We start from the raw sequence: 13,077 nt of genomic DNA, 5'->3' as shown, positions 1-13,077 counted from the left end.
GAGTGGATGAAAATTAGTTACACGCTGGAAGTATTATATAAAGTTGCATGCAAAAATTTCCGGCCAAAGATAATTTCATGATTAAGTAATGTTTAAAGGATCAAAATGGCAAAGTTCTTATACTAGACAAGCCAAATTTGTTATTTAAAAAAAAAAAAGTATAATGTTGTAAAAAGACTACTATTCATAATTACTTATAACAAAAAGAACAATTTTCGTTTCGTTAAGCATGCATTGCAGTTTGTACACAAAAAAAAAATTAAACTGGTACAAATGTAACATCATGAAATTATCTTTGCCGGAAGTTTGCATGCAATTATATATTATCCTCGAGGCATTGTGAAGTAGATAAGGTAAAAAAGAACTACTTATGAATGTGTACTTATTATGATTTCATCTTTTGTAATATTGAGTGGTCACTAGATTCTTACCATATTATCGTTACGTAAGTTACTAGTCATGGATTAAGACAACTAAAATCGGTTGACGATTTGCTTCGCAGCAATACGGATACTACTGTACGTGTCCAAAAACCAATCGATAAGAATTTCAATTCATTTCAAAAGTTATTTTCATTTATTTATTTTTTTGATATTTTGACATTCTTTGAAATTTTCTGACTAAATTATGGTAAAAACTACTAAAATCATACTAAAGAATGAAGTCTTTATTTCATTCTAATATCATCTTTTGTTAACTATTTCATTTTATTATTATTACAGATACATTTTAACTACTATTAACGATAATAATATTGTAAACGTTACAGATCTTAAAATAATCAAATTAACGAATTGGAGTTTTTTTAAAGTTTAAAGTTTCAACTATACCAAATCTTTGGTATCAATATACCACTTGACTGTTCTGCGAAACACAGCAGGCGTTGAAAAAAATATGTCCAGAGTTAGATCCCACGTCAGCACACCGTCAAGCAGAGTCAGTGCTCAAATTAACGATGACCCTTGCATCAACCTCGAGCTGTATCCCCGCATTGCACAGTGTATGCCGCCTAACGTGTTTAGACTTTGGTATGCTCAGAGGTTACTTACAAATTTATAAATAATATTTGGTTTTACTCACTTGCAAGCGTCAAGGATCTGCTTGGCGGTCATGCCGATGTGGAAGGCGACGGGCTTGAGCGGGTCTGTTTTGAGAGGCTCCAGCTTCACTACCGGCTGCCTCCCGCCCAACGCTGCATCGCCGCTGGCTCCCGCGGGGCTCTCTGCGGGGCAATGGATATCTTACATCACGTTCGAAATTAACACACACAGTATTATTTATGCAAAAAAAGTAAATAAAGACTATTTAACATACAGACACGGTCCGATCCTAAAAAAAGCAACATAATGCTCTGAATTTATTTTCGACAAACAATACATATTATATATATATATATAATGCTGAATGTGTCAATTAACGCATTAAGAAACAATAAAGATTTGTTATTCTGGTGACGAATGCTGTATCACTGCCACATAATGACATAAATAAAAGTTGCATATTTGCGACATCAAGATTTATATAATTAATGCTTTTTTGCACAATTTTTTACTCCTTACCGCTATCGTCAATGTCAAATTCCTGATAATTCGACGACGTTCCGGACGCCATGGTCACGATCAACTGAAGATCTGCGAGTTGGATGTCATTGTGTGGGTAGGTTGTAACGATCTACCCTTTATTTTTTTCGTGTCTTGTTAAGGTGTCTAAACACAGCAGTAACGGGGACTCATACTAACATGTCACTCGACATCAAAACTCACCATAACTATATCACTATAAACTCTGGCTTCGCTTGAGCCGTCAATAAAGTATCGAGAATCCTACTAATATAACTTTTTTTCTGTTAATGTTATTAATACCCTTAAAAAGTATTTTACCAGTACATTATACATATATCGGTGAGTCTATTTGACTGAAAATAGATTGTAAGGGCACTCCTTGTTTGTGAACCTTGGCGTTTCTATGTACACATTGCTCTATAAACTGATAATTGTGTTTGTTATCAAATGAAAAAAAATCGACTTTAATTTACATGGACATACATCATCAACGTAGGTAGGCGAAAACTCAGAAAATCAAAAACTAAGATCTCGCAAAAATTTAAATGGGATCTCGCTAATACCTTAATGGGGGGGATAAATACAGTCGAATAAAGTACCTCGTTGGTTTCTAAAATGGTTAACAATACTTGCGAATGAATGCTATTTCGTACCAGTCTCCTCAGAGATAGGCTATTGTAATTAGAAAATATCCCAATTTAAATTGGGAAAGAAGCTTCAAGTTATCGGGATCATAGAATAGAGAGATTAAGTTATACAAAATCGGCATTTGAACAGACTCCATTAGTGTGGTGTGTAGACAGCTTAAAAAGAAACGACAAAGAAAGAGGGTAGACCGCTGAGACCTACCCGCATAATGACATCCAGCTCGCAGCTAATCAGTTACCAGTGGCCACGGTGTTTGCAATGTCACCTACATATCGGATATCTCAAAATGACTATGCTGTTGTAAGTACCAATGAAAGTTTTAAAACTTATATTTAATTAAATTACATTAAATACACAAGACAAATGTCACGCTGCTGTAAAATGTTTATTTCGTAAAAAAAAATAAGAATCCGAGATTATTCAAACAATTTGCCCTACTGCGGTTTCACGCCTGACGGATACAATTTTCAAAACGTCACGACGTTGTTCTTCACTGCAGTTTTTTTTTAATTCAACACTTAAAATTTAGCAATGTTATTCCAAATTTCAAACTGCCACCTTTGAAAAACCATCGATTTGCTTATTTCTCCTACTAGACTACCTCGACTCGTAAAATAATACGAAACATCTACTATAAATAACTTGAAGTTTAAGAAGCGAAAGCACGTAAATTAACAACAATTTAACCCCACGCGTACTTCCAATTGTATAAGAAAACAGGAACTGGCGTGTAGTTTTCATTTCTTCAGCAAGACGAATTTTCTTAAATTACTAATCATTATTGCTTTACTTGACATTAGAAAAAAATGACAACATATTTAATACATTTCATTAAACGAAGATAATAATTTTTACGTCCAAAAAATGTATTATAAAAAAGGTTTTATAAACGTATAAACACACGAGTTCACGTTATTTTTGGCGTAAACTTGTGGAGGCCTATGTCCAGCAGTGGACTGTAAACGCTGTAATGATGATGATGAAACGTATTCAAAAATGTATTAAATTCATATATATATTTAAAAAACTAACATATAAAAATATAATTATAGCAAAATAAAAGTAGAATAATAATTATTATTATTTTTATTTTCTAAATTAAATCACAGTGTAAAAACTACGTACTCTATCGTCTGGTACTCGATACTTTATGTAGGTACCGAACTACCTACACAACAAGTTTCATTACTCAAATAATTTTAACCGACTTAAAAAAAGGAGGAGGTTACTCAATTCGACCGTGTATATATATATATATATATATATATATATATATATATATATATATATATATATATATATATATATATATATATATTATGTATGTTCGGGGATAACTTCGTCGTTTATGAACCGATTTTGATAATTCTTTTTTCGTTGGAATGAAGATATCCCCGGTTTGGGTGGTACCATGATAAGGAAACCAGAATTTGATGATGGGATCCCAGAGAAATCGAGGGAATCTCGAAAATCCGCATAACTTTTTACTGGGTGTACCGATTTTGATAATTTTTAATTTAATCGAAAGCCGATGTTTATCATGTGATCACATTTAAATTTCATCGAGATCTGATTGCAACTTTTGGAGTAATCTTTGATAATGCGGATTTACGGCCGAACCCAATATTCAATCTATCTCTGGTTATGTCCTACTAGAGACAGAAATATCTATCTATCATTCATTTTACTGACCCAATAAACTTGTCGACGATAGGCATTCTTATCCTTCAAAGCTATCTATCGACGAGAGGGAGGATAGCTTACCAGAGATAACAGTTCGTATGAAAACGACAGTGTAAGCGTCCCAATAATAATAGAGTTCTATCTGTCAGTAACGTTGGTTATCTTTAGTAACAACAATATACGATCTATAGTTTTCGGGGGATAACTAAGATTTATCAATTGCAAAAGTATTTTCTTTGTTTAAAATAAAATTAATTTCGAGTGAAAAATAATGGCAGACAAGTTCAAGTAGCGGTTCACGTGATATTGCTCTTTTGCAACAATTAATTAAATAAAAATAATAAGTTTCTTGTGAAATAATACTTACTTTACTCATCTTGTGAATAAAACAAACAATTTGGTGAATGATTGTATAATTTGCAATGATTTGTATAATTTGCATTTTGATTTGTAAAAAACTTATACAAATTCAAACGAAACGACGATTCAATAAAGCGTAATGGCCTCGTAGCGTCGTTTCGTGTCGGGTTAAAACGTTCCGTTACTAGATTTACCATGGATTCCATATTAAAATAATATCATTTTTTATAAATTAAAAAATCTGTGTAAAAATTAATTTGTCCATATTTTTTATAAAACAAGATTACTTTAATATGAATAAAATTTGTATGACAAATTTAAATACTACAAAACATCTGTGTAACATAACTGAGGCCGTCTGTGACGCTACGTATACTGGAATGTAAGGAAGAGCTCAGGTAGCCGGTCTATCTACAGCTAACTGGAGATAGTAGTCCCCTATGCGAATTATTGGGACAACTACAAAGGATAGATAGTTAGTTATTAGCAGTCGATGATAACTACCTATCTCTATCTTTAGATTGAATATTGGGTTCGGCCGTTACTTGACTAATTCTTCGTCTACCTACGTTGTATTACTTGTCGAGATAATTGAAGTCGGTTTTTTTTTCGTTTGCCTGCAAATACAATTATTAAGAATAAAACTTATTATTTGATAAAAAATGATTATAAAAGTACACATAAGTAGCAAAACAAGCTAACTGTGTGGGCGTGGCAATTCGGTAATGAGGTCAAACGACAATTAACTATTTATATTAGTCGATTTGTCAGTAGGCTAAATATGTGACTACGGTGCGATAGTTAATTTTGATAGCGAAAATATCATGTTTTTATATTTTTTTTTTTTTGGGAAAGACGGCGAAAATCACGGTTTAATTACAGATTTTAATACATATATATTTACTAGCTGACCCCGCAAAAGTTGTTTTGCCACATACATTAGTAGACCCTTCTCAGATGTACTCGACATGGACACAAATTTCATAAAAATCAGTCCAGCCGTTTCGGAGGAAGTAAGGTAACTAACATTGTGAAACGAGAATTTTATATATAAGATATATAATATTTATAATATATTTGTTCTGAATTGTATCTTTTTCGTGTACATAAAATTTTAATAAATGTATTATTACTAATATGTATTAGTAATAATTTGAATAATAATATTCTTTGTATCTATTTTCACACTAAATAGTCATTTTATTCTAAGATTTCTAATATATTGTGCCCGTAATGTTTGTAAGTGACCCAAATAAAATGAAAGGTCGTTTTTTTTTTAAATAGACACTCCACTGTATATGGTAGTCACAACATAGATACACATTGCAATTAAATGATACGGTCTCATAATTTTTGACTAATTTATTTATAACTAATTACTAAAATATGGGTTGTATGGAAGAAATGGCTAATTAGCCATAAGTCCGCCCATTGTACTTCACTGTCTGTAACTATCTTTATGCTTTGTTTGTAATATATTTGTGGTGTACAATAAAGTATAAAATAAAAATAAATAAATAAATAAAATATTTATTTCCTTAAAACGAAATTATTTTTATTAAAAAGGGTGATTAAACAATGAATATGGAAATTAAATTATTAATCACAAAAATGCTAATATATTTCTCCCTTAACGGTTTTCGGTTAAAATTGTGTATATATTTAAATGACAATTTCATATCCATCATATCCTGAGAGATCTGTTTATTCTTAATTATTTAAATCTATCTTAATAATTATTTAAATCTATATTAATTAATAATAATTAATCCATAGGCATGAATTAGCATTAATTAATTAACATTTTAATTAATATTTGAGTTAAAACATTTTTTTTTTATTAATAAAAAGGAAATAACTTACTTGTTGCTGGTTCCTTTTTTATATCAGGCTGTGAGTCAGAAAATTTCTTCAACAAATCTTCAGCGAGCGATTCTGCGCTATCGCCGCTGGCGCTTCCTTCATTTTTTGCCACCTAAAAATATAAAATACTAATAAGTTTATGAGATGAGATGAAATGAAAATATTTATTTCGCCATAAGGCGATACATACACTTAACAAAAGTCAAGAGTAATATCATTTTGAAAGATATACACATATACATATAAATCAGTCGATAAGCCCTAAATAGAATGTCATGTAGCCTAAACCTGCCGCCATTTTGGTAAAGGGAGGGTATACAAACCGCACGCGCTCTCGCTGCTTGGGAGAGTCGGTACTGGGATAGTAGTTGTTGCATCAGCGCCTGTAATCACAGTAAGAAATTAAAACTAATTCAAATTTATATAATAAAGATTAAAAGTATATATACGTTTATACGTACGTTTTAATATGGTTCAGGATTAATATGCGTACGCGGTTTAACACATAATTTCCAATCCCGTGGGAATGTCAGGATAAAAAGTAGCCTAGTAGTAGTATTTTCAGCAATCTAGGTACTAGCTTTCATTAAAATAGGTCATCAAACATACATACTTATATATACATACATACATATACATACATACATGCTCACAAACTTTTGCATTTATCATATTAGTAAGATAAACTAGTACGTCGTGCAATTATAAGGATTCATAAGTCTTACTAATTTTACAAATTCTAAAACTAAAAGCGAGTAAAACCAAGACCGAATCTAGATATGACATGAGAAACTTAATGATTCAAATAAAAAAAAAATATATAACGTGTTTTTTAATTAAAACAGTACAGGTTTTTTCACATTTCGTAGTAATACGAAATCATTATATATTTACATTTTTATCATTTTTATTAGGTGTCGAACGATAGCCTGTAAAAAAGTATAGAAACAAAATCGTGGTATTGACTTTTTAATATCAATTCAATGAATAAATAAACCAACTCTGAATCATTGTATAATTAGACCGTGACTGGAATGAAATAACAATGGAAGAAATAAGAAAATTATTAAAAAAATAACACTTGGGGTATATAAAATATGACGAAAACAGAATTAGATTTTTCATCATTTTATACATGTATTAGGGCGCCATTGGTTAGGGATTCAAACATTACTTTTTAAATTTGAAATCTGACACATAGACATTTAAACTCAAAAAACACGTCGCCGCAAACCTATACTTTTTAATTACACCAGCTTTATCAGCTATTTTAATCGTAAATCCATATTAAAAGTAGCCTATGTGCTATTCAGCTTAATTCTGTTCTATTGCCATTAACATACCAAATATTATCGCAAATATTTAAGCGTAAGAAACCAACAAAAATCCATACAAGCCAAATTATGCATCATCATAATTATATAAATATGCATCAAAACGCTGATACAATAATATCATTCAATTACTTGCTGTTGCGGCGAGAGGTTGTGAGAGTTCCTCTGCAAATACTGAAGGGTTTGAAGCTGGTGGTGTGTGAGGGGCGCGGGCTCGTCTCGTTTCGGTGTAGAGGTAGCACCCGCCGCGCCGGGGTACGGTGGCGGGGCGGGTTTCGGGGCACGAGACGACATTTCCGCGGATATGGGTAAGTTCCACGCTTCTTCGATTGAAGGAAGCGGTCGGCGTCTGTGGGATATGAATTTGTATATTTATGTAATGATTTGATATTGTTTTATTCGTTAGTCGAACAGCGTGAATGCTTAAACTTAATTCTTCTAATCTTCTTAAAATAGGAGAAGATGCCCAGCTGTAGGACATTTACAAGTTATGAGCTAACATTAGGTTTTTTTTATTAGTAACAGCTGACTCGACAGACGTTTTTTTTTACGAAATGCCAAAGGCGAGAATTTAAAGTAATGATTTCGTGTATGAAAATTTTTTGTTTGTTTTTGTAAGTACTTTCTACTATATATGCTAGTAAATTTTAAAAAGTAGCCGAAAAGATCCAGTCGTTACAGTTTTACGCTTAGCAACACATTTAGCGATTTATATTTATTTATGTAGATAATTTTTTTCTCTACGTATATATAATACTAGCGACCCGCCCTAGCTTCGCATGGTTGCAAAAACTATCAGTGTTCCTCTACTATATTATCTATATATTATACAAATAAACCTTCCTCTGGAATCACTCGATTTACTAAAGAATACCGCATCAAAATCCGTTGCGTAGTTTTAAAGATCTAAGCATACAGACAGTGGGAAGCGACTTTGTTTTATACTATGTAATTATTTGTTCCCGTGCATTCCCCACTGCACGCGATAGTTCATTAATCAAGGTTATAAGGCTATCCTACAAGTATTTAATTCATATTATTTTTCCACACACCAACTAAAAGTGGATTCAGTAATATAACAGTTACCAAAAATCAAACAACAAAAATGCAGCCAATAATGATGTAAAGAAAGAATTAAGATAATAATATAAGAACTAAGATAATAATATAAGAACTAAGATATACTGATATTAATTTGAAAAAGATGATCTTTGTGACAATTTCAAAAAACTTCACAAGCTTACAATAAAGCTTCGAGAAATTTACATGAACTTATATGATTGATTGATGAAATATCTTTATGACGTATTATGTATTTCAAGACCTAATATTCAAAAGGGTCTCATTGCACTAGATCAATAATACTTATAATCTTAATAATATAAATTATGCGTCACGTTGTTTGTCCGCGATGGACTTCTAAACTACTTAACCGATAATCAAATTTGCACACCGTGCACCGTGCAGTTTGGTCCAATTTGAAAGATAGGCTATATTTTATTTCAATATATATAATTATTATTTTCAAGAAAAAAAACCGTTACGTAGTTAATATATAACTAAGTGTTTACTTCTCTTATTTAAAATGATGATTATTTCTTTACATAGGTGCGTTATGAACGTCACTCGAATTTTAACTGTAGTACTGTGACATACTTATACTTAGATGATAATACATGTAATCTTTTCATAATATTACCTCATTCGTTTCGAGTATTATTCTAAAATAACCGTTTATTAACAAGTGTTGTAATAAGTAGTTTTGATTAAAGTAGTTAGTCGACTTCAACAAATGAGGTTTCCAAAACTTTTTTTTGTGTTGGTTAGAGGATATCTTCGGAAATTTTAAATAAATTTTTATTACTAAAGTGTATTGAATTCAACTTTAGAATCTCAAATACCGCTAAAAACATTTTGATAATGGGTGAAACTTGACATATTGTTGAATTCGGGTTTTAACCAATGTCAAAAAAGTAGGTTCTATTGTCCACCGTATTTATACAATATACATGCATTTTTATATTGACAACGATATTGCATAGCTTTTATTACTTATCAATTTCAATTAAAAGAAATAAAAATAATCCTCGTGTTTACAATGTAAAATGAATTGAAAATATTACAACATTTAAAACATTTGTATCTATTACACGCACAGTGACCTCTTCAATTTTAATATACAAAGATATCAGTATATTACAATACTTCACGAAGTATGGACATTGGACTATCGGCGTAAAGTAGACTTTATGAGATATTATATAGGGGTGATAATTAAATAGATGTATGCATTAGTTATGTATAACTCCTATCATATCTAGGAAGGGGCAATTTGTGATTATATTATGGTTATATTAAAACGACTTACTCATCACACGGACAATTTGCATGGAAATGAAGCAATTAAAAGAAACCGCTACGAAAACGTACTCGCGTCTTATTTATACATGAGAAACAAACATGTTTTAAAACAAGAGATAATCGTCAAATAAGAATTTGTAAATTGCTTTATATTTTTAATGTTTAAGTCAAAAGTTTTTTTTTATTATTATTAATAAATTTAAAACGCATATTACATACTCAGTGTAGGTATATTTTTAAAATAAAATATATGTACATACATGTAGAGCATTAATAAATCATATTAAATTATACATTTAAATGTATCTTTGTTTATTGTTAAAGAATTTATCACTGTCTTACTTGAAATTTAGTAGACATCACATAATTAAAATACAAAATTTATGCGTAACTTTTTCATTTCTGTTCTTTGTTTTATTGTGTGATTATTAATGCAATAATTATATTAACTTTCATAACAGAACAGTCAGTATAACGATCGTTCAAACTAGTGGCCGCCCAGTGGTCTAACTTCGACCATAAAAATATAAATTATAAGTTTGAACATTATTAAGGTTCTGTTGTCTAAGCCTATACTTCTAAAATAATAAACAAAAGAGTACATATGCGTGTGTGTGTCAAATGCATGTTAGTAGGTGTCATTTTTTTTTATTATTTAATGTATTTTATTAGAAATATTGCCTGATTTTATAAAAAGAATAAAAAAGAACAATTTACGAAAAACAAACTATGGTAGTACAAAGTTCGCCGGTTCAGTTAGTTTTCGATAATTTTTCAACACAATTCAATAGCAACAACAGACTTTTCGTAAAAATATTGAATTTGAGATATGGTTTTACATAATTTATATCATAATACGATAATATTCAAGAATGAATGATATCATTATCACAGTCGTATTTGATAATTCAAATTTGTATCGATAAATAATTATAACTTCGATTTTTATATGGCGTTACTAGAACTAGGGTCATTGATTCCGTGCCTAGGGCGAACGTTTCAAGTTCACGTGAATAACAAGACAAAATGCTATCGCACAAACGGAGTTATCTCTACAAAAATATTTTTTTTCTACGTGAATTTATGGAGTGATAAATTACTATAGTAGGTAAAGTATCTAGAGGAGAGCTTGGAACTGCACAAATTCAAACGATAGGGTATCCTTAAGCATGGCAAACACTAGCACACATTGACGGTTAACCTTGCCGTTGTATCCTTAGGAATGCGTTGAGTCGGCATTATGATTAACGTTCTAATTTTATGTGTATTTTGAAAAACGATTGGGCCTTAATAACGTTGTTCAGGTAATGTAAGAACGCGAAGGCGAACATGTAAATTTACGCCCCCCCTAGCCCTGCTTAAAATTCCAAACCAGGTCGTAATATTCTTGGGTATACCGAGGCGTTCAAAAGGATACTGCCGAGGCATTCCTTAGAATGCCATTATATTTTAGACCATAAAGTTTTAAAAAAAATTAAATAAACTTTGAAAAATTGAAAATTAATCTTGTCATTGTACACAGGCCTTTAAATGCCAATATTGTTAACAAAGCGAATACACTTATGAGCCATTAATATGGCCATACATAGGTAAGTTTGTAATAAAGCTTTTATTTTCCTCCTGATATAAATTGTTAGAGACATGGAGGCAACAGAAGGATTCAGTAAATATGGTCCCGACATACCGAGTTAAAAGAACAAATTAAAAGGTTAATTGAGTCGGTGAGCAAATTTATGGATAAAATATTTAAGTACGAAAGTCTCCATGACAGTTTGGGTGTAATAGTCAGTTAGCAGGGAGTAGAGAGTCAGTAGGGACTAGAGAGTCAGTAGGGATTAAAGAGTCAGTAGGGGTTATAGAGTCAGTAGGGATTAGATAGTCAGTAGGGATTAGAGAGTCAGTAGGGATTAGAGAGTCAGTAGAGATTAGAGAGTCAGTAGGGATTAGAGAGTCAGTAGGGATTAGAGCGTCAGTAGGGATTAGAGAGCAGGGACTAGAGAATAAGTATGGATTAGAGAGTCAGTTATCAGGGAGTAGTAAGTTAGGGATTAGAGAGTCAGTCAGCAGGAAGTAGAGTCAGTTAGTAGGGAGTACTGTATGAGTTCGGAAGTAGCAAGTCGGTCATTAACGAAACAGTTACTCACTTGCCGGTGACGGAAGGCATGGGGGCATGAGCGAGGTGCGCTCGCAGGAATGCGAGGCGCTGGCGTAAAGGCGCACTCGCTTGCGTGGCGCGCGCGCCGCCGTTGTTGTAGCAAGCGAAAGCGTCGCGGGCCATTGCGCAACTTTCGTACAGGCTGCCGAGGTTCGTCCACGCAGCTGAGTGACCTTTATCCAGCTGCACCGCGCATATATACGCCTGGAGCGCATCCATCGGTTGGTTCTGCTGCTGGTACAGCACCCTGGCGCGGTACACCAAAATACATAAATATTTTTACGACCACAATTAACCACATGTATCTTAATCCAGTAAACTTTTTTTAAAGGTGTAGATTAGGGTTGTGCAAAAATTAACAAAAAAAAATCATACATCACGAACCACCTCAATCACCTATTAAAAAAACTATAAAAAACTTTTAGACTAAATACTAACCCTATGGAACACCAAGTATCCGCGTTGCCTTCGGATTTCTCGACCGAGTTTCTATAAGCGATAAAGGCGTCGTGCACTTTGCCCTGGGCGGCGAAGCATCTCCCGAGCAAATAGAGCCCGGCACCCGACTCCGGCTCGGCTACGACGGCGCGCTGCAAGCACCAAATAGCGGCACGCGCGCGAGCCGCAGACTCGCCGAGCGAAGCACATCGGTGGTACAACCAACCTAACAGATACCGTGTTTATGTAATTATAATCTCCTACTCAGTATTGTTCTAAAATTAATACTACCAAATAAACGATTTCTTTTTAATGTTCTTTGGGACTTTCACCGTCATCAAAATGTATTTTTAGGTTTTTTTTTTTTATTAACTGTCCCTTTATAAGGTCACGGTTTAATAGGTAATTAAAAGCACCACTTAAACCAAGGACCTCTACAAGAAACTAAAAGATTGAGGAGTTTGAAAGTAACTTAATGTGTGACTATTTATGACTGTGTGATAATAGCATAAGGCAAATTAACCGAGTATAATACTAAATAATTTTTATTTTGTCTCTCCCTACAAGACTCTTTATTTCATTATGGTAATTACCTATTTCTGAAATATTTCTAAAGTTATAAAACTACTTAAGCCTACACAGTCTAATATGATATCAATAAATAATTATAAAT

The 13,077-nt window shown here is 32.4% G+C and overlaps 1 protein-coding gene across 1 annotated transcript in view; it reads right to left on the bottom strand.

Moving 5' to 3' along the window:
• LOC123658037 (lysine-specific demethylase 6A) overlaps positions 1-13,077 on the bottom strand; it is a 43,235-nt gene that overhangs the window by 1,611 nt on the left and 28,547 nt on the right. The window contains exons 6-11 of the mRNA XM_045593546.1: positions 12,405-12,630; positions 11,956-12,213; positions 7,583-7,799; positions 6,440-6,499; positions 6,117-6,228; positions 1,081-1,222 (exon numbers count right to left, since the gene is read on the bottom strand). Coding sequence (XP_045449502.1) covers positions 1,081-1,222; positions 6,117-6,228; positions 6,440-6,499; positions 7,583-7,799; positions 11,956-12,213; positions 12,405-12,630 — 1,015 coding nt within the window. The remainder of the gene's footprint in view (positions 1-1,080; positions 1,223-6,116; positions 6,229-6,439; positions 6,500-7,582; positions 7,800-11,955; positions 12,214-12,404; positions 12,631-13,077) is intronic.

This window comes from Melitaea cinxia, chromosome 1, assembly GCF_905220565.1.
Source record: "Melitaea cinxia chromosome 1, ilMelCinx1.1, whole genome shotgun sequence".
Taxonomy (NCBI): Eukaryota; Metazoa; Arthropoda; class Insecta; order Lepidoptera; family Nymphalidae; genus Melitaea; species Melitaea cinxia.
This window is presented reverse-complemented; position numbering and strand designations above follow the sequence as displayed.